The sequence below is a fragment of the Macaca thibetana genome, chromosome 1 (assembly GCF_024542745.1).
Source record: "Macaca thibetana thibetana isolate TM-01 chromosome 1, ASM2454274v1, whole genome shotgun sequence".
NCBI classification, from domain to species: domain Eukaryota; kingdom Metazoa; phylum Chordata; class Mammalia; order Primates; family Cercopithecidae; genus Macaca; species Macaca thibetana.
The window spans coordinates 10,391,049-10,418,522 of NC_065578.1; the positions used below are offsets into that span (position 1 = coordinate 10,391,049).

General features: G+C 43.4%; 2 protein-coding genes, 1 non-coding gene and 1 pseudogene across 5 annotated transcripts in view; 2 read left to right on the forward strand and 2 right to left on the reverse strand.

The window, feature by feature from the left end:
• The window catches only part of SRM (spermidine synthase), a 227,650-nt gene that overhangs the window by 155,904 nt on the left and 44,272 nt on the right, over positions 1–27,474 (reverse strand). The gene's annotated exons all lie outside the window — the stretch shown is intronic.
• The window catches only part of MTOR (mechanistic target of rapamycin kinase), a 150,552-nt gene that overhangs the window by 105,112 nt on the left and 17,966 nt on the right, over positions 1–27,474 (reverse strand). For all 3 annotated transcript variants that reach the window (XM_050787642.1, XM_050787652.1, XM_050787662.1), the window contains exons 9-19: positions 27,123–27,309; positions 25,715–25,843; positions 24,479–24,723; positions 22,572–22,787; positions 22,013–22,218; positions 18,037–18,159; positions 17,292–17,381; positions 16,335–16,427; positions 15,189–15,323; positions 14,814–14,943; positions 12,552–12,802 (exon numbers count right to left, since the gene is read on the reverse strand). In XM_050787642.1, coding sequence (XP_050643599.1) covers positions 12,552–12,802; positions 14,814–14,943; positions 15,189–15,323; positions 16,335–16,427; positions 17,292–17,381; positions 18,037–18,159; positions 22,013–22,218; positions 22,572–22,787; positions 24,479–24,723; positions 25,715–25,843; positions 27,123–27,309 — 1,805 coding nt within the window. The remainder of the gene's footprint in view (positions 1–12,551; positions 12,803–14,813; positions 14,944–15,188; positions 15,324–16,334; positions 16,428–17,291; positions 17,382–18,036; positions 18,160–22,012; positions 22,219–22,571; positions 22,788–24,478; positions 24,724–25,714; positions 25,844–27,122; positions 27,310–27,474) is intronic.
• On the forward strand, positions 10,151–10,257 carry LOC126944706 (U6 spliceosomal RNA). Its single transcript, XR_007722158.1, has one exon. It is a non-coding gene; the product is annotated as a U6 spliceosomal RNA (small nuclear RNA).
• On the forward strand, positions 16,799–17,011 carry LOC126953744 (60S ribosomal protein L39-like; annotated as a pseudogene).

Sequence of the window (27,474 nt, forward strand, 5' to 3'; positions counted from 1 at the left end):
CTATATAAATATGTATAGTGGTCCCTATACAAATATGTTATTACAGGCCTGGCACGGTGGCTCACGCCCGTAATCCCAGCACGTTGGGAGGCTGAGGTGGGCAGATCACAAGGTCAGGAGTTTGAGACCAGCCTGGCCAACATGGTGAAACCCCATCTCTACTAAAAACACAAAATTTAGCTGGGCATGGTGGCATGCACCTGTAATCCCAGCTACTCGGGAGGCTGAGGCAGGAGAACTGCTTGAACCCAGAAGACGGAGGTTGCAGTGAGCCAAGATCACACCACTGCATTCCAGCCTGGGCAGCAGAGTGAGATTCTATCTCGAAAAGAAAAAGCCTGAAAGTAGAAAACCTAAGCTGGAGGAAAACAGGCCAATAGAGATGGTGGGAAGGTCAGAGAAAACTGAGAGACAGAAAGAGGAAACAAGCTTCCTGGCCCTTGGTGCCATTTTATTAGGCACAATTAGGGAGCACTTCGGTGGCTTATTCATAAGGAGTAGCTGCCCAAGGGACATGGACAGGCAAGCACCTCAATGCTGAGGAGAGAGCTAGAGGAGCTGCCTCTTCTCCCTTTGCCTTCCACAAGCTTTCTTTTTTTCCTCGGAACATGAATATTTTAAGAGAACACAGTTTTGCTCCTGAAAATATGATGCATTAGATTTCCTCCCAAACTCCCACACTATGAAAAGCCTAAAATTAAGGCAAAAAAAATATAAACATGATTATAAGATTATTAGAACTGAAGTGGCCAGGCGCAGTGGCTCATGCCTGTAATCCCAGCACTTTAGGAAGCCAAGGCAGGCAGAACTCCCCGAGCTCAGGAGTTCAAGACCAGCCTGAGCAACATGGTAAAACCTTTTCTCTACCAAAAGTACAAAAAAAATATTAGCTGGGCATAGTGGCATGTGTCTGTGGTCCCAGTTACTTGGAAGGCTGAGGTGGGAGGATTGCTTCAGCCTTAGAGGTGAGGTTACAGTGAGCTGAGATCATGCCACTGCGCTCCAGCCTGGGCAACAAAGTAAGCTCCTATTTCAAAAAAAGAAAAAGAACTGAAGCCTCTCACATAAAGCCAGACTTTCAAAGAGCTACATATTAAGATAAATAGTGAGTTAAAAAAAAAAAAAATCTGTCCACTGGTAAAAGGAGATAAAGAAAGTTGCCAGTTGTGATGTGGGGTCTAGGCAGAAAAATGCCTCCCCTAAGGGTTCATAATTTCAGGCATCTATTGTATGGGTTTATGGATTTATTTTCACTAACTGTGTGGCCTGGGAAGCTCTAAGCCAAGAAATTAAAGTTCTCCTGGACCACCTGGCAGAAGTAAATGCATATCCTCTCTGGAGAGATGCAAATTTAGAGCAGATTTTCTAGTACTGCTCCAGGGAAAGCCCAGTTGAATATGCTATATGATTCAAAATTATAAAACACGTGAGGAAATAGACCATTACAAGCATGACTTCTCAGAAACAATACACAGAATCAGACTTCTATTATATATAGTAGAAGTCTATTTATATTTGATAGAAAATTTAGTCTGTGTAGACATCAGTACACTTCCCCCTAGTTTATTGTGCATATTAATAACTTGATTTTAATCTTTACTTTTTTTTTTTTTTTTTTTTTTTTTTTTTTTTTTTTTTTTTTGAGACGGAGTCTCACGCTGTTGCCCAGGCTGGAGTGCAGTGGCGCGATCTCGGCTCACTGCAAGCTCCGCCTCCCGGGTTCCCGCCATTCTCCTGCCTCAGCCTCCTGAGTAGCTGGGATTACAGGCGCCCGCCACCGCGCCCGGCTAATTTTTTGTATTTTTAGTAGAGACGGGGTTTCACAGTGGTCTCGATCTCCTGACCTTGTGATCTGCCCGCCTCGGCCTCCCAAAGTGCTGGGATTACAGGCTTGAGCCCCCGCGCCCGGCCGATTTTAATCTTTACTTTCAGCCCCAATTTTTTCCTTTGAGGTACAATTTACACACAAGGAAATGCACCAGTCTTAGGGGTACCACTCAACAAATTTTTTTTTTTTTTTTTTTTTTTTTTTTGAGACGGAGTCTCGCTGTGTCACCCAGGCTGGAGTGCAGTGGCGCGATCTCGGCTCACTGCAAGCTCCGCCTCCCGGGTTTACGCCATTCTCCTGCCTCAGCCTCCGAGTAGCTGGGACTACAGGCGCCCGCCACCACGCCCGGCTAGTTTTTTGTATTTTTAGTAGAGATGGGGTTTTACCATGTTAGCCAGGATGGTCTCGATCTCCTGACTTCGTGATCCACCCGCCTCGGCCTCCCCAAGTACTGGGATTACAGGCTTGAGCCACCGCGCCCGGCCTCACTCAACAAATTTTGACAAATGCATGCAGATGTGTAACCTAAACCTCATCAAGATACAGAATATTATGCTATCTTCCCAGGAAGTTGGTTTATGTCCCTTCTAGTAAATCCCCACCTTATTCTCTCAAAGGCAACCACTACTCTGTTTTGTTTTGTTTTGTTTTGTTTCCTACCATGGATTAGTTTTGCTTGTTTAAGAATTCCATATTGAGTGGAATCAATGGCATGTTTTATTTTGTGTAAGTCTTCTTTCACTGAGCAGGAAGCTTTGGGATTCCTCCATGCTGCTGCATGTATTGGCAGTTCCATCCTGTACATTGCTGAGGAGCTTTCTATTGTATAAATATACTACAGATTGTTGATTCATTCTCTTATTGATTAGTTACTGAGCTTATTCCAATTTGGGACAATTATGAATAAAACTAAGTACATTAAAAAAAAAAAAAAGAAAATTTAGTCTGTTTAAAATGCCTTAAAAAAAAAAGTGGGAATAAGGCTGGGCGCATTGGCTCACACCTGTAATTCCAGCACTTTGGGAGGCTGAGGTGGCTGGATTGCTTGGGGACAGGAGTTCAAGACCAGCCTGGGCAACATGGTAAAACCTTGTCTCTATTAAAAATGCAAAAAAACCAAAAAAAATTAGCCGGCGTGGTGGTGCACACCTGTAGTCCCAGCTACTTGGGAGGCTGAGGCGTGAGGATCACTCGAACCTGGAAGGCAGAGGCTGCAGTTAGCCGAGATCGTACCACTGCATTCCAGCCTGGGCAGCAGAGTGAGGGAGGGGACGGGAGGGAACGGGAGGGGAGGGAAGGGGAGGGGACGGGAGGGGGGGAGGGCAGGGGAGGGGAGGGGAGGGCAGGGGAGGGCAGGGCAGGGCAGGGCAGGGGAGGGGAGGGGAGAGCAGGGGAGGGGAGGGGAGGGGAGGGAAAAAAATAAAAGTGTATAAGGACAAAATTCCAAAAAAGATAATACATGAGAATTTCTCAGGAACTGATAGATACCAATCCTTACATTTAGGAAGCCCTCCAAGTCTCAAACAGGATAATCAAAATAAATTCACATCTAGATATATAATAGTGAACACTTCAGGATAACAAAACAATAAGAAGTAAAGCCACAGAAAAAATATTATGTAAAAGGGATTCATGATTTCTCAACAGCAACAAAAAGAAGTCAGAAAGTGGGATCATATCTATAGTTGTAGAAGAACCTAGAATCATATTCTTGGCTAAAAACTAAATTTTTTATTTTAATTTTTAAATCTCCAAATGAAGATTTAAAAAGAGGGTGAAATAAAGACTTATTCAGATAAGAACAGTTTATTTCAATGAATGCTCCTAAGAGGAATTTGTACTAGGAAGAAAGAATATGGTTCTAGGAGTAAGCTCTAAGACGGAGTGATAAGACATGAAATAATACATGTGGATGAATATAAACAAACACCACATAAAACGATAATAATGTTCAATAATATGGAGGAAGAGGGCCAAGGAATGCAGTCAGTCTCTAAAACATGCTTGTCCAACTCCTGCTCTAGAAGCTAGAAAAAAGCAAGGAAATCAATTCTCCCCTAGAGCTTCCAGATGGGAACACAGTCCCATCAACACCTTGATTTTAGCCCAGTGAGACCTCATGTCAGAAATACAATCTAGGCCGGGCGCGGTGGCTCAAGCCTGTAATCCCAGCACTTTGGGAGGCCATGGCCTTTAAATTAAGTGAATGCTTATTCCTATCATTCTTTCTTAGTGAATCTAAAAACTGGATCTCTAACATTGTAACAGGAGGCTAAGTATGTAAGATGAAATAATCTAAGAGTTGTTCTTCTTTTTTGTGTGTGTGACAAGATCTTGCTGTGTTGCCCAGGCTGGAGTGCATTGGCGAGATCACAGTTCACTGCAGCCCTGACCTCTCAAGTGATCCTCCCACTGCAGCCTCCTAAGAAGCTAGGACCACAGGTACACACCATCATGCCTGGCTAATTTTTTATTTTTTGTAAAGATGAGGTCTTCCTATGTTGCCCAGTCTGGTTTCAAAGCCCTAGACTCAAGCGATGCTCCTGCCACGGCCTCTCAAAGTGCTGGGATTACACAGGTATGAGCCACCGGGCGGATCACGAGGTCAGGAGATCGAGACCATCCTGGCTAACACAATGAAACCCCGTCTCCACTAAAAATACAAAAAAATTAGCCGGGCGTGGTGGCGGCGCCTGTAGTCCCAGCTACTCGGGAGGCTGAGGCAGGAGAATGGCGGGAACCCGGGAGGCGGAGCTTGCAGTGAGCCGAGATCGCGCCACTGCACTCCAGCCTGGGCGACAGAGCGAGACTCTGCCTCAAAAAAAAAAAAAAAAAAGAAATACAATCTAGAGAGCTGCAGGATAATAAATCTGTGTTAAGCCACTAAATTTGTGGTAATTTGTTATAGCAGAAATAGGAAATAATACAGGAAGGAAGAAAACGAGGTATAAAGATGGTGCAGAAGCTAGATGTTGCTGGATAGATCTTATTTATAAGTTCTAGCTCTGGAACTATGTTAATGTCTTATATAACTAAAATAAAAGTTAATTTTTTTTTTTTAAGATGAAGTCTTCCTCTGTTGCCCAGGCTGAAGTGCAGTGGTGCAATCTTGGCTCACTGCAACCTCTGTCTCCCAGGTTCAAGCAATTCTCCTGCCTCAGCCTCCTGAGTAGCTGGGACTACAGGCACGCACCACCACGCCTGGCTAATCTTTGTATTTTTAGTAGAGACAGGGTTTTGTCATGTTGGCCAGGCTGGTCTCAAACTCCTGACCTCAAGTGATCCCCTTGGCCTCCCAAAGTGCTGGGGCTACAGAGGTGAGCCACCATGCTCAGCCTAAATTTTTTGTAAACTCAAGGAAATTTCTAAAAATTGAAAATAAACAGAAACAAATGAGTTTAACTATAGGCCAAGTTGGCTGCACAATCACTCAAGAAGAATATCAAGTGAAGTCTTAAACTACATTTAGTCATCTTATTGTTAACACTAACATTGGCCATTTTCTATTTACATCTATAAAAATACATATGTATGTAATCTCACTAAAAGAAAATCGGAGCTCCTTGGAAATGGCTATGCCCAGGTTTGAGTGAAATATACTTGATATGCTTGGAGTAATTTTTTTCCGCCAGAAAGCAAGAAAGTCTACTGGGCCATGTAAGAAGGACGCAACAGCCAGGGTGATCAGGATAATCTGACTGTGAAAAAGATTAGTGCCTGCAATAGACAGAAATATTACATATACATATATGTGTGTGTGTGTGTACATATATTCTATATATAAATACTCCATATAGTGAGCTCTGATTTCTTTCAGTGAGATTACATACATATATTTTTTTATACACACAAGTAGTAAATGACCAATATTAGTTTTAACAATAAGATGACTAAATGACTTTCACTTGATATTCTTCGAGTGACTGTGCAACCAACTTGGTTTACAGTATAAATAAAGATAAATTACATATATATATATCTTCATGAGTTCATACTGATACTCCAAAGAATAAGGGTAGGATTGGGAGGTGGGAAGGTGCCTGGGTCACCTCTGAAAAGTTGTTAGAGGCTTGACTCATTATACTAAAAAACTGATAAATTGATAAAGGTAAAGAACCATGAATGCATTTTGTTTTTCCTACATGATCTACACTTCAAATTACCTTGGTAGTTGATTATATAAAGTTCTTTTTTAAAATTTAAAAAAAAATTTTTTTTTTTTTTTTTTTGAGACGGAGTCTCACTCTGACGCCAGGCTAAAGTGCAGTGGCCTAATCTTGGCTCACTGCAAGCTCCGCCTCCTGGGTTCATGCCATTCTCCTGCCTTAGCCTCCTGAGTAGCTGGGACTACTGGTGCCCACCACCATGCCTGGCTAATGTTTTTGTATTTTTCAGTAGAGACGGGGTTTCAACATGTTAGCCAGGATGGTCTCGATACCCTGACCTTGTGATCCGCCCGCCTCAGCCTCCCAAAGTGCTGGGATTACAGATGTGAGCCACCATGCCCGGCCTAAAAAATGTTTTAAATAAAATGAGATGGGGTCTTGCTATGTTGCCCAGGTTGGTCTCACACTCCTGGACTCAAGCAATCCTCTCATCTCAGCCTCCCAAAGTGCTGATATAACAGCTGTGAGCCACCATGCCCAGCCAAGTTCTTTATTTCTAAAGAACTTTCCAGCTAATAAATACAGAAGGAATAATCAAATTAGAAAATCCCCATTTTGGGGCACAGGTTCTCAGGACCTCCTGAGAGATGTGTCATGGAAAAAAAATTTTTTTAATTAAAAAAATACATATAAATAAGAAAATCACCATTTTGCAGTCCCTGATCAAGTAATAGCTCTAGGAAATAACTACCAATGAATGCTAAAATGATTAGGAAAAAGGCTGATGGGGAACTTTATAACAAATGGATCACATGACAATATCCGAACTCACTGATTAGCCTTCACATCACTAGCAGTGGGTCATTTTGAAAGTGTCTGTTTACTAAATGTTGAAATAGGAAGTATACAGTACTGTAATCTATGAAGTATAGGAGGGAAAAGGTAAATAAATGGTGAAAGAATGATATATATCAACCAAATGCCAGATGTAGACCTTATTTGGATTTTGATTTGAATAAACCAAATTACAATGAATTTTTAAGGCAACCAGGGACACTTGAAGAAGGGTTGGTATTATATAATACTAAGAAATGATTGTTAGCTTTGTAGGTGCCATACTTGTGGTTACATGGAAAAAAGTATGTATTGGTGAAATAATATGATACCTGTAATTTCTTTTAAAATATTGCAAAAATATACGTACATGTGTGGGGGGAAAAGGCGATGCAGGTAAGGGATAAAACTAAATTGACAAAATGCTAGTAATTACTGATGGGTATATGAGAACCTAACATAACAGGTTGTCTAGTTTATTCATGATAGAAATAGTCTATTAGAAAATGTTTACAAAATTAAAGGTGGCCAATGACTGAAGGCAAAAGATGAAATAAAAAATTAAGGCTCAAACAAATCCAGAAAAAGACAGAAAAGAAAGATAAACAGACAAAGCAGCTGGGCGCGGTGGCTCACGCCTGTAATCCCAGCACTTTCGGAGGCCAAGGCAGGTGGATCACAAGGTCAGGAGATCGAGACCATCCTGGCTAACATGGTGAAACCCTGTCTTTACTAAAAAATACAAAAAATTAGCCAAGCATTGTGGTGGGTGCCTGTAGTCCCAGCTACTTGGGAGGCTGAGGCAGGAGAATGGCGTGAACCCGGGAGGTGGAGCTTGCAGTGAGCCAAGATTAGGCCACTGCACTCCAGCCTGGGTGACAGAGGGAGCCTCAGTCTCACAAAAACAAATAAACAAAAAAGACAGACAAAGCAGGACAAAAAGAATGCACTAAGTAAGATGGTGGAAATAAACTCAAATATGGCCAGGTGCGGTAGCTCACACCTGTAATCCCAGCACTTTGGGAGGCCGAGACGGGTGGATCACTTGTGGTCAGGAGTTTGAGACTAGCCTGGTCAACATGGTGAAATCCTGTCTCTACTAAAAATACAAAATTCGCTGGGCGTGGTAGCATGTACCTGTAATCCCAGCTGCCTAGGAGGCTGAGGCAGGAGAATCACTTGAACACAGGAGGCGGAGGTTGCAGTGAGCTGAGATTGCACTATTGCACTCCACCCTGGCAACAAGAGCAATACTCCATCTCAAAATAAAATAAAATAAATAACCCAAATATATCAGCAATCACAATAAATGCAATTGGCCTAAAATGCACTAGTTAAAAGACAAAAAATTTTTAATTGGATTAAAAAGATAATCTAGCTATATTTATAAGAGAGCATCTAAAACAATAAGTCATGAGACAGTTAAAAGTAAAAGAATTGGAAAAGACATACGCCTCCAAAAAAAAAGCTGGTGTGGCTATACTGATGTTAGGCAAAATAAATTTTAAGGTATTATTAAAGATAAGGATTACTGCATAATGATAAAACAGTCAACTTACGAGGAAGGTATCAGGATTTAAAATTTGCATGCATCTACTAATATAATCTCAAAAACATATAAAACAAGATTGACTAAACTGTCAGAAACAAGCCTACCATTGTAAAGGGAGATTTTTGTCTCACTTCTCTCAGGATTGATAGATCAACCAAACAAAAATTAACAAGGACACAAAAGATTTGAACACAATAAGTAATAAGTTCAATCTAATGACTTATATAGCACCCTGTCCATAACGTTAGCAAATACACAGGTATTCCCAAGGATATAGGAAATACTTAAGAAAATCGATCAACCACTAGACCATTAAAGCAATTCCAGCAAGCACGAAAGAATCATAAACACAATGCAATTAAGTTAGAAATCAGTATCAAAATGAGAAATTAAAAACCCTGTAAGTTTACAAATAAAATACCCACTTCTAAATAACTCAAGGGTAAAAGAAGAAATCCTAACGCTGGAAAATATTTCTGAACAATAATGAAAATACTACATAATTACAGAGCAATAAAGGAAGAATGAATTACTGATACATGGCACACATGGATGAACCTCAAAAGTTTTAAGTGAAAGAAGCCAGATGCAAAAGACCACATATTCTATGACACCAATTATATGAAATGTCCAGAAAAAGTAAATCTATAGAGATAGAAGCAGATTAGTAGTTGCCCAGGGATGAGGCAGAAACAGAAAATGACTGAAAATGGACAGGAGGTTTTTTGCTAGGGTGATTTAAATTTTCTAAAATTAGATTATTAGTGATAATTGCATAACTCTGTAAATATATTAAAAATCAATGAATTTTATAGTATGTAAATTTTATCTCAAAGTTTTAAGAAATTTTGGAAAGCAGTTAAATAATACTTGGAGTGAAATTCATAGCCTTAAGAGATTACATTAGAAAAGAAGATTGACAATGACTTAATATTCTAACACATTTCTTTTAAAAAGCAGAAAAAGGAAAATAATAATAGATCAACGAGTCAAAAGTTGGTTCTTTTTTTTTTTTGAGATGGAATCTAGCTCTGCCACCCAGCCTGGAGTGCAATGGCGCAATCTCAGCTCACCGCAACCTCCACCTCCCGGGTTCAAGCGATTCTCCCGCCTCGGCCTCTTGAGTAGCTGGGAGTACAGGCATGCGCCACCATGCCTGGCTAATTTTTATATTTTTAGTAGAGATGGGGTTTCACCATGTTGGTCAGGCTGGAGTTGAACTCCAGACCTCAGATGATCCACCCGCCTCAGCCTCCCAAAGTGCTGGGATTATAGGCGTGAGCCACTGCGCCTGGCCAATAGTTGCTTCTTTGAAAAATACTTTAACAAATCTCTACTAGAAAATTGAAACATAATCCATTCAGTTCTGGGTCATAAAAAAAGATCTTAAAAAAATTAAAACATGAGAGAACAGTGTGAACAATTTCACGTCAACAAGTTTTAACACTTAGACAAAATGAACAGCTTCCTAAAAAAAAAGGAGCCAAAACTGCTTCAAGTAGATACAGAAAAGCTAAACAGATCTTTGAGCCCATAGTTAAAAAAGAGAAAATTATAGACCAATTCAATCAAGAACACAGATGCAAAAACTCTAAGTGGAACTGACATAAGATCGAAAGTTAAAAATACATTATAACCAAGGTGGTTTTAATACAAGAATGCCCGCATTCTTACATTAGAACACGTTATCAGTATGATTCAACATATTCAACACATTAAAAGACAAAAATCATATGATTATTACACACTAAAAACTTCAATACCCATTCATAATAAAACTCTTTAGCAATCTCTTTATATGAGAATATTTGACCTTTATAAACCTATCTAGTGCTAATTTTGGCAGCACACATACTAGCATTGGAACAATCTAGAGAAGATTAGCATGGCCCATATGCAAGGATAACAGGCAGATTTGTGAAGCATTCCGTATTTTTTAAAAAATAAAAATAAAATAAAATAAAAATATATCTACCAAAAAGCTACAACAAACATTATACTTAGTAGTGAAATCTTAACAGCAGTCCATTAAAATCAGGAGCAAGGTTACAGATTTCCACTACCACTGCATCTAATCAACATGGAAGTAGGCCAGGTGCAGTGGCTCACTCCTGTAATTCCAGCGCTTTGGGAGGCCAAGCTGGGCAGATAGCTTGAGTCCAGGAGTTTGATACCAGCCTAGGCAACATGGCGAAACCCCCAAAAAATCAGCTGGGTGTGGGTGTACATGCCTGTAGTCCCAACTACTTGGGTGGCTGAGGTGGGAGGATCACTTGAGCCTGGGAGGTAGAGGTTGCAGTGAGCCCATATCACCTGCTGCAACCTCTGCATCGCCAGCTTGGGCGACAGAGCAAGACCCCATCTCAAAAACCAAAAACATGGTAGTAGAGGTCTTATTACTTTTTTATTACTTATTACTTTCCCTTACTGTGTCACTAAGTGGTTTACGAGATTAAAACTAAAAAACAAAACATCCTTTTTTTTGTTTTCCCTCCCCGCCCCCGCACCAGACTATATAACTGTCTAGAGTAAAAACCTGAGAGAATTTACAAGTAAATTATTAGAGTTAGTAAGAATTCCGGCTGGGCGTGGTGGCTCATGCCTATAATCCCAGCACTTTGGGAGGCTGAGGCAGTTGGATCATTTGAGGTGAGGAGTTCAAGACCAGCCTGGCAAACATAGTGAAACCCTGTCTCTACTAAAAATACAAAAATTAGCCAGGCATGATGGTGCACCCCTGTAATCCCAGCTACTCAAGAGGCTGAGGCAGGAGAATTGCTTGAACCTGGGAGGCAGAGGTTGCAGTGAGCTGAGATCGTGCCACTGCACTCCTGCCTGGGCAACAAAGTTAGACTTTTTCTCAAAAAAAAAAAAAAAAAAAAAATTCAATGAGGTTGATAGTTACGATTATAAATATAATAGAAACAAATAAACAGTATGCCTATACTCCAGACACAAAGTTAGGAAACATAATTTCTAAAAACATGTTATCTCCTCTAAATGCACATCATGTGGACAATATGATCAGAGGGAAAACTAACTAATTGAAGTATCTTTTGAACATAGTACTCTGACTGTACACCCTTAGTAGAGTGTATCTAAGAATAACAGGAACTACAAAGCTACCCTGAACTTTACTTAGATCTGTGGTTGGTAGTAGTGTGGACATATAATCTTGGAACCATTTTGCATACTCTGTGGTTTAGAGAAAGACACAAGAAACAGCAAGAGTGAGACGTGGGGGAGGGGAAAATTCCTCTTTACAGAAAAATGCTGTCGGCTTATAAAATGGAGAAGGAATGACAAAAATAGAAAGTCATCACTTTGCAACCACCAGTGTGACTGATAATCAATTCAAGTGAGGATTATCAATGGATGCTACAATCACTGGATGGAAGGTAGCTGAGGAACAGGAGAGCCATGGAGTCTCAAAGTGTCACCCTACAGATTACTCACTAATGGCAAAGGAAAACAGGTAAGTTTACAATGAAGAGATCGGATAAACACCCACTTGGCTGCATGCTCGCACTGAGGATCAACAATAACGGGACCAACTGGTGGCAGTATGAGATCCAGTAAGAGCATGCAACTTTACCTGTGTAGTATTTTCACTAAAAATGTTATGACTTAAATCTTGTCATGAAGGAGCAACCAGAAATCCAGACTGATTTTGTATTTGTGGGGCATCTACAACTTGACTGAACTCTAGATTACTCAGAATGACATGTTTTTCCTCCCCCAGGCCATTCATCTTCTAGCTATCTTTTTCTCGAGATGGAGTCTCACTCTGTTGTCCAAGCTGGAGCGTGGTGGCACAATCTCAGCTCACTGCAACCTCCACCTCAAAGGTTCAAGTAATTCTCCTGCCTTAGCCTCCCGAGTAGCTGGGATTATTATTGCACCACCACGACTGGGTAGTTTTTGTATTTTTAGTAGAGATGGGGTTTCACCATGTTGGCCAGGCTACACGGTGGTGACCTCAGGTGATCCGCCCACCTTGGCCCCCAAAGTGCTGGAATTACAGGTGTGAGCCACTGAACCTGGCCCTTTTAGCCATCCAAGCCAGGACACTGGAGTGAGCCAATCGTACACTTACACGTTGGGAGTTAAGGGGGAGGAAGGCATTAGGCTCAAGGGCACACAGAATGCATGATTAAGAAGCTGAAGCACAGATGGATCTGTGCATGCGGTGCAGAGGAGAAAGAGAAAGATTGGGGTTTGAGTTACTTACTTCCCGGATGGCCCCATCACAGACTCGAATGACATTAAGGAACGTGGGCATGACCTGGGGCAGGAACTGCACACATTTGAGTCCCAGGGACTTGAAGATGAAGGTGATGGCCTGGACAACCATGGTGTGATGGTGAGAGAGTGACTGGTCTCGGAAGATCCGCATCAGGGCCACCATGGACACAGCTGGGTAGAACTCATCCAGAGGCAGGTTTCCCATGTTAACCAGCATTTCACTAGTGCTATAGTCAGCTAGGACAAAACGAAAGAGAGCATTAGAGCTACACATGGCATGACATGACTTTAGGCAGAGCATAGTTAATAACAAACAACCTACTAACAGACATTAGCATTCATATCTTTCTTCCTAGTATGTTCTAACACTATTGGTAATTCAAGGTCTATTAGGAACCAACAAATAGCTTCTCACCATCAAGGAGTAAACAGTTTTTGGCTTTTCTATTACTCAAACCACAAAAGCCTAAAACAGTACATGATGGGTTGGTTTTCTCTAAATTGCTCTGTTTAATTTAGCTTCTTACCGTTCACAACTTTAAAACTGAAACCATCAATAAAAATAATTACTCCCCCAAAATAAAGTAAAGGGAATTAAATTAAGCAAACATCTGTTCAGCAGCTGCTTGGTTCCCCTAGGGAGCTCAGACAAGTTGGTAGGCAAATACTACCTATCCAACTTGAACAATAAGGACCTGAAGGACTCTGACGGTGGCGGAGGGGGCAGCGGCAAGGGAGGGAGGTATAGTAACATGAAGAGTGCAGTGAGGAGGGTAAGCACTAAACAGATGAAGAGCTGGGCTGACTGGTGCCATGAATAAGGAAGAACACCAGGAGCAACATGGCTCAGGCCCTGCTTTCCACAGCCATGGGGCTGACATAATGACATCACAGGCATGCCTCCCTAATACCAGAAAAGGAAGAAATTTGAAGCAATACCATCCCATCTAGTGAGTTTAGAAACAATTCATTTTGCAGTAATAACATTTTCCTGGAATAGTTGGGATAACTAATGTTAACTTTCAATGTCAGAAATAGGCCTGCCCTGAGGGAATATGGGTTAAGTCTAGAAAACTCTCCTGCAACCCCATACCCTACCCCCATTCACTCAGGCTACTTGTCAAAAGGCAATGGGCTATACAAAAATTAACCAGGTATGGTGGCACACGCCTGTAGTCCCAGCTACTTGAGGGGCTGAAGCAGGAAGATCACTTGAGCCCAGGAGGTCAAGGCTACATCACGCCATTGTACTTCAGCCTGGGTGACAAAGTGAGACCCTGTCTCCAAAAAAATAAAATTAAGATAAAATAAAAACAATAAAAGGCAATGGGCAAAAGACCACCAGAAATTATTCCACCTATCTAACTGGAACCTTGCACTCATTGACCAGCCTCTCCCTATTCCCCCTCCCTGTGTCAATTAAAAATAAAACAAAACTTTAAAAAAAAAAAAAAAGGCGTCCAGGCACAGTGGCTCATGCCTGTAATCCCAGCACTTTGGGAAGCTGAGGCGGGCAGATCACTTGAGGTCAGGAGTTTGAGAACAGCCAGGCCAACATGGCAAAACCCCATCCCTACTAAAAATGCAGAAATTAGCCGGGTATGGTGGTGTGCACCTGTAGTCCCAGTTACTTGGAAGGCTGAGACAGAAGAATTGCTTGAACCCAGGAGGCGGAGGTTGCAATGCTGTATTCCAGCCTGGGCAACAGAGTAAGACTCTCCACCTCAAAAAAAAAAAAAAAAAAAAAAAAAAAAGGCAAGGCAATGTGGCTCTTGGGCCAGACCATTTCATGGAAAAAAGAGCCCCAAATTTCTGATTGCTGCTAGTTTTCCCTATGGCCCTGAGCCTTGCCTCTGATTTCCCCATCAATTAAAATGGAGAATCAATTCTCTGTTCTTCTGTAGATACTATGGGAATGAGAACATCAAAGAGGCACTAAGAAAGAATGAGAGATAGATAGAGGTGATGGGGTTATAATGTGTATCTCTTGCATTGGCACCAAAAAGCAGACTGACTTGGCATGTCAACCCTTGACAAAGAATCTAGACAGACATGAGGACTCTGGTCACAATGGAAAGCAGCATCCCTTCTGGGATTCAAGAAGAAACTACTGACTTTTCATTCAAAAGTTGCTAAATGAGCCAATAACCTATTTCTCAGTAATCCAGGTCCAGACTTTGTAAACACAACCAGCAAGGGCTCTGTGAGTGAGAACTTCGCAAGTCTTTCATGGCTACCCCCAACTTACAGGAATCCTGACTTGACTTGGATTCTGACAGGCTGACAGCAGAGGCATCCCGGGACTGGTCTATCATGCCAATGTTCACTTTGTGCTTGTAGGGATCCAAAGCCCCTAAAAGCCCTAACACACGGATGGCCTGGGTGGGAAAGGGGAGGGAAAAAAGAAAACATGATTACACAACATGATTACAACAAGTATCACAGATACTCCTCTCAGGTTACATAAACCCCAATTCATACCCAAATGACCAGCTACATGAACAAAATGGAGACGGACAGGAAGTCTGACTGATACTGTCAGAGCATGTTAATGCTGCAACCTTCTCTCTCTTACCATCCTCCCAGTAAAGTCTTTCATGACCAAGTTTGCCATGTCCCCTACCTCTCTGCGTGTACCCTGGTTCTGCTCAGTCTTCAGAAAATTCAGTAGCACCTCAAGCAAAGTAGGGTACTTCCTGTAGGGCTCTACTACATAGCCAGTGCTGGCCACCAACTGTCCCAGGGTCCACAGAGCCACCTAGATAGGCACAAGATCACATGGTTCATCGAGCCAGTATGAGAGAAAAGAAAGCATAGTTGAACTCTTTGTATGATGACTGTAATGAAGTATTAGAGGCTATAAGAAGACAAGAGGTTTCCAGTAAAGACACTAACCATGAGCAGAAATCCCAAGAGGGCATAAAACCAAGGCTGATCAAGCACACAAACCTGCAACAACCACTGGATCAAGAGACAAAGAAAATTCCCACCTTTCTCAAAGAAAATACATCATTCTTCCATATCCCAAATGATTAACAAGAGATTCAAAAGGAAATTAAGATTTTTTTGTTGTTGTTGAGACAGGGTCTCACTGGAGACTGGAGTGCGGTGGTGCGATAACAGTTCGCTGCAGTCTTAATCTCTTGGATTCAAGTGATCTTCCCATCTTAGACTCCAGAGTAGCTGAGACTACAGGCACACGCCACCATGCTCAGCTATTTTTTTTTTTTTTTAAGTAGAGACAAAGTCTAATTATGCCCAGGCTGCTCTCGAACTCTGCAGCTCAAGCGATCTTCCCGCCTCGGCCTCCCAAAGTGCTGGGATTACAGGTGTGAGCTGCCATGCCCAGAAATAAATTAAGACTGTTCTTAATTTTAGTCCAGTCATCTAATAGCCTCAAATTGGGAAAGCAGAACCAGGGCTGGGCAAGGATGAGCTAAACCTCTGTTCCCTCATAGGCAGTGGCCAAGGCTTTCTTTTTCCTTCTGAGAGCTAGAGCTCTGATAATCGACCTGCATTTTCTTTTGTATAGACAAAATGGCACTTGTCAGCCCTGATACTTACTGAAACTGACTCTGGGTCAGGACAACAGGTAATTCTGGTTTCAAATCTATCTAATTTTTACTCATTCAACAAATATTTTTGAGCACCTACTATGTATCACACTCTGTTCTAGGCACTGCGTAAGGACACTAAGGTGAATAAAGAGAAGCAAGGTCCCCGGACTCACGGGGTCTGTCTTGCTTAATCGGGAAGCAGTAATACTCACCTGCCTTTTGGCCAACAAAGAGGAATCCTGGAGCATGTCCATAATGATAATAAAAAGTTCATCAACCCATTTCCTCATTTCCAGGCCACTAACCTGCAAAATGAAAAAGAGAGTGGTAGGTAGGGTTAGAAATTATGGCATTAAATAGTATTTTGAGGCTGGGCACGGTGGCTCACGCCTGTAATCCCAGCACTTTGGGAGGCTGAGGAGGGCACATCACCTGTCATCAGGAGCTCAAGACTAGCCTGGCCAACATGGTGAAACCCCATCTCTACTAAAAATACAAAAATTAGCTGGGTGTGGTGGCACAAACCTGTAATTCCAGCTACTTGGGAGGCTGAGGCACAAGAATCACTTAAACCTAGGAGATAGAGGTTGCAGTGAGCTGAGATCACGCCACTGCATTCCAGTCTGGATAAAGTGAAACTATCTCAAAAACAAATAAATAAAATAATTTTTTAAAAAAAGGCCTTTCTTCCTTTCTCCACCATCGTGGTGTGTGCTTGACTCTGCTTCTCGCCATGTCTTCTCACAAGACTTTCAGAATTAAGCAATTCCTGGCCAAAAAACAAAAGTAAAATCGTCCCATTCCCCAGTGGATTCGGATGAAAACTGGTAATAAAACCAGGTACAACTCCAAAAAAAGACGTTGGAGAAGAACCAAACTGGGTCTATGAGGAATTGCACATGAGATGGCACACATATTGATGCTGTCTGAAGGTCACAATGATGTTACCATATCAAGCTGAAAATGTCACCACTATCTGGAGAGTCAGACGTGTTTTATTGAGCATGTATTATTTCTCTCTGAATATGTTAGGAACGCGTTGGTTGGCTGGGTTCCGTAATAAACATGTGAGACCTTTCATTTAAAAAAAAAAAAGTATTTGGACTTCCTCAGAGGTGAGTTTCCTTTCCACCCCATCTCCACCACGGAAAAAGTAGCTGCCCCTTTACCTGTGCCAATTCTCCTATTGTTGCCAAGACATTATTGATCACACCTGGGTTTGGATCAGGGTCTGGATCTTTCAGTTTCAAAATTAATGCCTAGGGAAAGAAGTTATGAGAAAACGAATGCAGGTTAGACTCTACTAGAAACCTTTCTTGTACATAAGTAAAATTCACCCAAGACACCATCTCAGTCATAAAGAAATTCCTCCTAAGCTTTATGAACCCAAGATTTCTCTGGAATGTAAATTCTCACACTTTTCTCCATACGAAGTATAAGTCTGACATGTGAGAGAGCTAGGAAGCACCATGATGTGAAAGTATCCTCTCGTGTCTCCTCTAAACTCTCTCAGTGATTGTTCATCCAGATTCACATACATTGTAAAATACTTCACATGACTCTAATGTGTTCAGATTTGAAGGTTGTTTCAGATGTTCAAGCTCATTTTTTCCCTCATTTTGGGAGAGCTATTTTATGCTACTATCCACCTACTTCTCCTTTCCAAACACCTGTGATGATGTGTCTGAAGCATTATCTCTTACCTCTTATAAGGAGAGCACTTTCCTGCAACTGATGAGATTCTTGGTATTCTTGAACTGAAAGTGCTTGATATGGCCCTTTGGTCTCCAAGCATGAGAGCAAGGAAATTATCTACTTTGTTCAGTGTACTAGTGAGCACCGAAACACTCCCATCTCCCCATACGAGCTGATGACAACACAGAGAGGAAGTGCCAGCCTCTTGGTTTGTGTTACCTTCAGAATAGGCTCCATGTAGGGACGGATGAGTCGGGGCGCATTGGAGACCAGGTGCCCCAGCATGCGGGCACTCTGCTCTTTGATTCTTCCAATCCCACTGTGCTCCAGCTCTGTCAAAATCTGTAGGGAAGAAAGGCTCATATGTTCTCTATGGCAGAAGACATTCTAGAGAGAGACTGTGTCAAACAGAAAAAGTGGCAGGGAACTGGGGGAAAAACCAAGACTTCCACGACAGATGAAGCAGCTGCTAGATACTCAATGAGCAACAGACATCTCTGCAAGTGACAGAACAGCCTTAGATACAAGTGCGCCAGGAAGAAAAACTATTCGAAAACCTACTCCCTTTCCTTTTATCACAGCACTCCAAAGTCCCATGGTCCTCTCTAAAGCAGAGCTTTTAACAATGTAGCACAGCCAGAGAAGACTGAAAAACCAACAGGGAGAGCTGAGAGTAGAGTTCTATAAAAATGAGGAACAAAGGTAGGGCCCTTGGGAGAAAAATCTTTGTCTAGACAGCAAATTACTAAGGACTACAAATAATGGCAAAGGAATCCAAGAACAGTTAGAACAGCTATGATGTCAAGAGAAGTGTTGATACTCTGTAGCTGTTTGGGGTACATCTAGATAAACCTCAATAGGTGGGGATCACATTGGCAGGATCCCCCGAAGTCTTACTGACCGGAGATAACATGTTGGTTCTAACTGACATCCTTACGACACCAGCAAATCAGCACATTAAGCTCATGGTGACATAGACAGCATAATATAGACAGACTTCTGGATAAAGCTGCCAGAAGGAAATCAATGAGCAGTAAGAAAAGCAGATATCACAGAGCTCAGGTTAACTCAGCTACCCAGAGGAGTCTATAATTTAACATTACATTTTGTCTTAGGTTACTGACTTAATAACCTGATTTTCTGGATTCCCTTGGCAGCCTGTTTTCCCCAGTCATAGCAGACCACAGGGAAAAGAAATGAAGGGGATACTGAGAATAGACCTGCAGTGCCAAGAAGACATGGGTGACTGTGAGGAAATGTGCCTCACAGAGCAGAGCCCAACTATCTGCAGCAGTGCGGGGCCAATCCAAAGAACTCCAAGCTCACTTCCAGAGCCCGAGAGCCTCACTGCATCCTAATAACAATAACCAAGGCCCACCCTGATGACCAAGACCACAAGAAAGGCCAAAGTCGGCCAGGCACGGCAGCTCATGCCTGTAATCCCAGCACTTTGGGAGTCTGAGACAGATGGATTGCTTGAGCCCAAGAGGCAGAGGCTGCAGTGAGACGAGATCCCACCACTGCACTCCAACCTTGGTGACAGAGTGAGATTCTGTCTCAAAATAAAACAAAACACCAAAGCCTTTACCAAGGCATGAAAACGTACAACTCAATTTGGAAAAATCTATATCAAAGTTTAAAAACAAAAAAGAGTAATTTTAAAGTTTCAAGGGCTAAATTCAGTACATAAATTCATTCAAAGGAGCTTCACATTCTGCAGTATTGAAAAAATAAGATGGCCTGATAGCTTACTATCAGCTTCAAGAAGATTAGAGCTGGCCGGGTGAGGTGGCTCACACCTGTAATCCCAGCACCTTGGGAGACCGAAGCGGGCAGATCACGAGGTCAAGAGATCGAGACCAGCCTGGCCAACTTGGAGAAACTCTGTCTCTACTAAAAATACAAAAATTAGCTGGGCATGGTGGCAGGCGCCTGTAGTCCCAGCTACAAAGGAGGCTGAGGCAGGAGACTCGATTGAACCTGGGAGGCAGAGGTTGCAGTGAGCCAAGATCGCACTCCAGCCTGGAGACAGAGCAAGACTGCGTCTCAAAACAAAAAAGAATGAAGATTGGAGCCATGCCTGGTTTGTTCACTGCTATATTCCCAGTACCCAGCAGTACCTGGAACATAGTGGTCAAAAAGTCTGCTGACAGAATGAACATATTGTTATTCTCATTAGGAGGTATTTATTTTTTCCTTTTTTTTTTTGAGATAGGGTCTCACTCTGTCACCCAGGCTGGAGTGCAGTGGCACGATCACGGCTCACTGTATCCACAACTTATCCGGCTCAAGTGATCCTTCCATCTCAGCCTCCTGAGTAGCTACGACTACAGTATGCACCATTACGCCCAGCTAACTTTTGTATACTTTGTAGAGATGTGGTTCATCATGTTCCCCGGGCTGGTCTCGTCAAACTCTTGGGTTCATGTGATCCGCCTGCCTTGGCCTCCCAATGTGCTGGGGTAACAGACACAAGACACTGTGCTCAGCCGTTTAAGAGATATTTCTATGCCAAATTAATGTAGTATGATTTGAGCTAGCAGGCTCAACAGTGATTTCGTTGTGTTTTTTTTTTTTTTTTTTTTTTTTTTTTTGAGACGGAGTCTCACTCTGTCACCCAGGCTGGAGTGCAGTGGCGCGATCTCCGCTTACTGCAAGCTCCGCCGCCTCCTGGGTTAACACCATTCTCCTGCCTCAGCCTCCCTAGAAGCTGGGACTACAGGCGCCCACCACCATGCCCAGCTAATTTTTTTTGTATTTTCAGTAGAGACGGGGTTTCACCGTGTTCGCCAGGATGGTCTCCATCTTCGGACCTCGTGATCCGCCCGCCTCGGCCTCCCAAAGTGCTGGGATTACAGGCATGAGCCACCGCGCCCAGTCTTTTTTTTTTTGAGATGGGAGTCTCTCTCCATTGCCAGGCTGGAGTACAGTGGCGTGCTCTTGGCTCACTACAACCTCTGCCTCCTGGGTTCAAGCAATTCTCCCAGCACCAGCCTCCAGAGTAGCTGGTATTACAGACGCTCGCCACCATACTGGGCTCATTTTTTTTATTTTTAGTAGAGACAGAGTTTCACCATGTTGGCCAGGCTGGTCTCGAACTCCTGACCCCAGGTGATCTGGCCACCTCGGCCTCCCAAAGTGCTGGGATTACAGGTGTGAGCCTCCATGCCCAGCCTTCAACAATGATTTCTATTCCTTCCTAAAACTCAGAAAATTTTTTAAGACTTAAAATGACAGGCACTTCTAACGCAGGCCAGCAGTTAAATAAATCATTAGGCTAAAAACAGAAGTGCCAACGTAAGTACAGCTTCCTAATTTGTTGATTGATGATATAATTTACAGCCACTTTACAACAAATTGTGAACAAACAACATTTCTCTAGAGTGAGTTACATATATTAATGATTTTCTATGTTTAAGTTCCTTATATATTACAAAAAGTGTTTACTTCAAAACAAAGCATGAGGGAGGGTCAGGAAGCAGACAGCGAGCAATGGGGACAGGAAATGAATGGGTGAACCACATAGAGACCCAGAAGAGGCAGCTGGAAATAACTTTGCCAGGCAGGACTGGACCATGTATTGCTCACCAGGAGGCCACAGAACTTACTCAGGTAGGTGAAGACAAAAACTGAGGAGCCATATCTCAAGAGGAATTCTACCTTAGGCTACAGACCAAGCAACTGAGTTTGGCATTCTCATATTATTTAAGAACAAAAGCCAGGATCACAGACTGGGGCAATGACTATCAGAATAAATGGTGGAAACGGTCTCACATTGGTTATTTTTGTGAAGAACAATGGCTTCCATGCTTGACCTGGCACCAGCAAGAAAAGCAGGAGAGTGGAAGGATAGGGAGGCGCTGGGAAGTCTGACACCATCTGCAGCAGATCAATCCAGCAAGCAAAGAGGGCCAAGAAATGGGATCACTGGCGACTTGCCAGGAAAAAGAAAGAACTACATGAGAGGACTCCGAACCACCTTGGAGTCATATTGACAAAGGGCTCATGAGGTGATGAGCACTGGAACTGCCATTATAAAGCCAGGGAAACGTGGACCCTTGCAGACAAATGTGGCTTTTACCAGGTACCTCAATCTTTCTCCCCAATCCTTGTCCTCAACTCCGCTTCCTCAAGCAGCTCTCACAGTGAGAGTCCTGTCTTCCCTGCCTGTGGGTCTGGCCATCATCCCGGTTACCTGGATGAGCATCTTGCGCAGGAAAGGCATGACAAACGCAGGGTTCATGCTACTGAGTCGGCCCACAGTGCAGATGGCCAGCTCCCGGATCTCAAACACCTGGTCATTCAGAGCCACAAACAAGGCCTGCAAGTTCTCCGCCTGGGCCAGGTGTGCATCAAAGCGCTCATCCAGGGATGCCAAGACACAATAGCGAATGTCAGGGTCTGCAAGAGCAATGGAGCCTTTGAACATTTCTTCATGACCCCATCACTTTAGCCCTTCCCAGCTTCCACCTCCACTGCCATCAGCGTAGTGGGAAGATTCCAGATGCTTTCTCTCATCTAACCTCTGTTACTCTTTTCTCTACTCATAGGAGTAAAGACAAAGAATTAAAGGCAGATTATCTTACACTAACAGGCTAGAGTAGCTGCGCCTAACATGCCTTGGCAGAGAAATAGCTGAATATCAGCTTGTTGAGGCCGAAGATCTCTAGAGAGGCCACGTAATGAAACTGGCTACTCGCAACTGCCCTAAGCTCCTTAACTCCCCTAGATTGCTTCTGTCTGGGAAGCCTTACCAGGATCTGTTATCCCAACCACGAGCAGTTTGCTAAGCACGTCTGCCACCACTTGCACTGCAGTCTGGCTAACCACATGAGCATGGCCACTGATGAGGTGGATGGAGGGCGTGAGCAGGCGGGAACAGGTACGGGCAGCCTCCATGCGGATCTCCTTGTGCTCACTGTTTAGAAAATGATCCGCACAGTGGCGAACAAATTGGGTCAGAGAGTGGCCTGGATAGAAAGGCAAAGAGAAAACAGAATAAACACTGCTGCTGCAGACAGGTAGGTCTGCAGCTTGCTAGCTGAATTTTCCATTTTGAGGCTACTAATTCTACTTTCAACCAGATATTGATCAATAAGATACTGACCCAGAACTCCTTTTTTTTTTTTTTTTTTTTTTTTGAGACGGAGTCTCGCTCTGTCACCCAGGCTGGAGTGCAGTGGCACGATCTCCGCTCACTGCAAGCTCCACCTCCCGGGTTCACGCCATTCTCCTGCCTCAGCCTCCCGAGTAGCTGGGATTACAGGCGCCCACCACCATGCCCGGCTAATTTTTTTTTTCTTTTCTTTTTGTATTTTTAGTAGAGACAGGGTTTCACCATGTTAGCCAGGATGATCTCGATCTCCTGACCTCGTGATCTGCCCGCCTCGGCCTCCCAAAGTGCTGGGATTACAGGCGTGAGCCACCGCACTCGGCCTGACCCAGAACTCTTAAAGGGTAACAAGGGGGCTTTCAATCAGCAGAAAGGCAAAAGCGGGTGGTGAAGGAGCAGGGAAACAGATCAAAGGTATGCCCCAATCCTAGCCTTTTTATATTCCCTTCAAATAATAAATTATTTTGCTTTATTCCAACTCAACCCCTTACATTCTTAGAGGATAATACAATTCTTGATCAAATTTACCTTGCCTGTTTTAGTTCCCAGATTTAAATACCAGACAAAGAATCTATGTAGGCTGGGTTTAAACATAGCTACTTTCTATTCACTAGAAATAAATTATCACCAGTGTGAATCAATGTTAAGTGGAGGAACTGCAATAGAGAAACCACAGGTGGCTGTCTCCAGACAGCATGTTCAGGCTTTCTGTACTTGCTTGTTTCTCTAGTCTTGACCAATACTACCTATATGATCTTAAATTTCAAAAGTATCAACTTCTCCTCCTGAAATATATCTCTGTGGGGTATTATTGTGGGTTTATTTGCAGTTTAGAACTACACAGTACAGTACTTTTAGAAATCATACCGCCAGCCGGGCACAGTGGCTCATGGTTGTAATCCTAGCACTTTGGGAAGCCGAGGCAGGCAGATCGCTTGAGGTCAGGAGTTCCAGAACAGCCTGGCCAACATGGTGAAACTCCATCTCTACCAAAAATACAAAAATTAGCTGGGTATGGTGACACGCACCTACAGTCCCAGCTACTCAGGAGGCTGTGGCTGGAGAATCGCTTGAACTCAGGAGATGGAGGATGCAGTGAGCTGATATTGTGCCACTGCACACCAGCCTAGGCAACAGAGAGACTTTGTCTCAAAAAAAAAAAAAAAAGAGAAAAGACACCATACCACCATAGACATGGAAACACCCAAAAGCCCCTGCTTATACATTTTAAAGCATTACATATCATCTCAGCTACAAGGAGGTGAAAAAGTGGGGACATGAGGGGGATCTGTCTCTGCAGCATTATTTCCTTGGATCAACGTATACTTTCCCTCAAACGATCTGCCCCCAAACTCAGTATGGGACAAAGAAACAAACAGGAATTACCAATATATGGAAAGAGTCTAGGAAGGATGAGCTGCTACAGAATCAGCTACCCTGTCTCTGGGATCACAGCAAGATCCAGGAAGTCTAGATACTTTCATTCCTTTCCCAAAGAAGTTTCCAGCAGCTCTCACTACCTTGCCAAGAGACATTGTAATTTCTTACCTTCAAATTCAAAGCTGCCAAGCGTTCGGAGGGCAAGAGTGATGCTGCCCACATCGCTGGCCTCAGGGAGGGTTGTGAGGCCAGGAGAGGCCAGCTGATGGGCCAGGCCCTTGGGCATGCCTGGGTGGCGGAGTGGTTTGTGCATAAGGACCAGGGACAGCATTTTCAGTAGCCCATCTTGAATGTCCTTCTTTAGCTGTGGAATCTGACGACTCAGGTCGTAGAGCACTGCAGTGAGGGCAGGGCTGAGGGGAAGGAAACAAGCCACATAAGGGCTGGGCACATGACACTCAGTCTGTTCTTGGGAAGAAATAGCTTTCTCTCCTAGCAAGGGGATCAGGCCTCTGTTCTTCAGAGTAGAAAGGATATTATAAAATAAGAATAAAAGTGTAAACTCTCTTGGCTTAGTCTCAGGTATCCAAACAATCTGTGAGTTTCTGGTTCTCACCACAAAAGATTTGCTCACTATAATTCAGCCACTACAGAAGACCAAGTCTCAACAAACACTCTGGGAAGCAGATTTAAAACACTGTCCTTATTTTACAGATGAGGAGAAATTAGTTTAGGAAGCTTAAGCAACTTGCTCAATAATATACACAATATTTGCAAATATTTATTGAGTACTTCCTATATGCCAGGCATGGTGCTAAGAGTGACTATATCATGAACCCACAGCAACCCTAGGCAATACGAATTACTATTGTACCCACTTTTCAGATTAAAAGAAAAAAATGAGGCCGGGCACGGAGGCTTACACCTGTAATCCCAGCACTTGGGAGGCCGAGGCGGGCGGATCACAAGGTCAGGAGATTGAGACCATCCTGGCTAACATGGTGAAACCCCATCTCTACCAAAAATACAAAGAATTAGCCAGGCGTGGTGGCAGGTGCCTGTAGTCCCACCTACTCGGGACACTGAGGCAGGAGAATGGTGTGAGCCCAGGAGGCGGAGCTTGCAGTGAGCTGAGATCACACCACTGCACTCCAGCCTGGGCGACAGAGCGAGACTCCTCAAAAAAAAAAAAAAGAGGCTCAGAGAAATTAAATAACTTAGTCAAGATCACATAACACGCTAGTGATGAAACTAGGATTCAGTACTAGCCTATGTGTTTAGTCTAAGCTATCCTGTCCATCCAACTGAAAGTGCAAACAACCACGCCTCACTCTTTTAACAGTCCCAACACTGGGGGCCAAGCCGCACATTGATATAGGGCAACCTCAGGTTTCTGACACCCACCTTAGTCCTACTGCCAGCATGGGCTCCAGCAGCTCCTTGATATCCTGCTGGATGCTTGGCCCCATTGCTCGAGCCAGCATGCTGATGCAAGTGAAGACTGTGGCGTCCACCTGCATTGCCTTCTGCCTCCTGCAGAGAAACCAACAGTGGCTAGTTGAGACATAATGACATTCTTTAATGTCCCACCTCAAAATCACCTTGGGGCAAGGAGAACAGGTTACTCAGGCAGATGGGCGTGCAAGCCGTCCACAGCACAGTTCAAAGGGGCCCATCACATCACAGTGACTGTAGATGTGTATGTTTCTACAACAATCCAGCAGATGGCAGTAAAGTGTCTTAAGGAAGGGGCCCTTGTTCCGAATTCACACAGCTGTACCATATGGATTAGTGTGGTGCTCACCAAGATACTTACGTAGGAAGGGAGATGAACAATGTGTTCATCAGGGACAAGAAGGCAGTAAACAGCCATCGTATGGAAAGAAATTCTTCTATGATGAGAATGCGGGGCTTTAGAATGGAGCCAGGCGCAGTAGCTCACGCCTGTAATCCCAGCACTCTGGGAGGCTACGGTGGGTAGATCACTTGAGGCCAGGAGTTCGAGACCAGCCTGGCCAACATGGTGAAACCCTGTGTCTACAAAAAAATACAATAATTAGCTGGGTGTGGTGGCACATGCCTGTAATCCCAGCTACTTGGGAGGCTGAGGCAGGAGAATCGCTTGAACCCAAGAGGAGGAGGTTGCAGTGAGCCAAGATTGCGCCACTGCACTCTGGCCTGGGCAACAAAGTGAGACTCTATCTCAAAAAAAAAAAAAAAAAAGAAGAATGAATGGGGTGTATTAATTCACCACAGCAATCTTCACTAATAAACAGGGAAGTATAAAGACAACCCTGAGACAAAGGGTGAGGAACACTGACCCCCCGCCTTAGCGAAGACACCCTGGCCACTCCATCTGGCAGGATGCTGAGGGAGTTTCTCATAGTGTATTCTCCAGAAGGTTTAAAGAGGTGGAATAACGTATTCAACTTCAGTGATGAGGAAAAAGATGACCCTTAGGTCCCTTCAGTTCCAGTAGAGGATTCCTCTCTTTAGGTTTTATATCAAAATAAGACTTTTAAAAGCCAGAGAAAAAAGCAAAACTAGCAGATTCCCAGTAAATAATAACACTGAAAACAGCATTGACATCTCACGTGTTCTCAGGGTATTCAACCTCCCCAAATAGTTCATATATGTTATTTCATTTGGAAAAGCTTAGAATTCAACTGAGGAAGGGCTGTTCTTCATATGATTTGCTATACCCTGGAGTTGAATGTGCAAAAAATGGCTTAAGCTCTGTGGATCTGGGATAGAGCGTCCTTCCTCTCCAACCGAATGAAGCGGAAGGTGAAATCATAACAGAGGTGCTTACTTATGGGCGAAGTCCTTTGGGGGCAGGGCCGCTCGGATGATGTCCAGCACGCGAGGCAAATAGACCTTAAACTCAGACCTCACAGCCACAGAAAGCAGCCCCAGGGCTTGGAAGGCTGCTGTACGTTCCTTCTCCTTCTTGACACAGCTTAGGACATGGTTCATAGTATCTTGGAGGTACTGAGTATCTGAGTACAGAAAAGACAAAGTAGATAGCTCCAGGTCAGGGTTAGGGTCTATACATCAACAGTCAAAGGTCCTATAAAGCAATTCAGTTTAAGAATAAATTAAGAAAGTTGCCAGTGGCTCACGCCTGTAATCCCAACACTTTGGGAGGCCAAGGAGGGAGGATT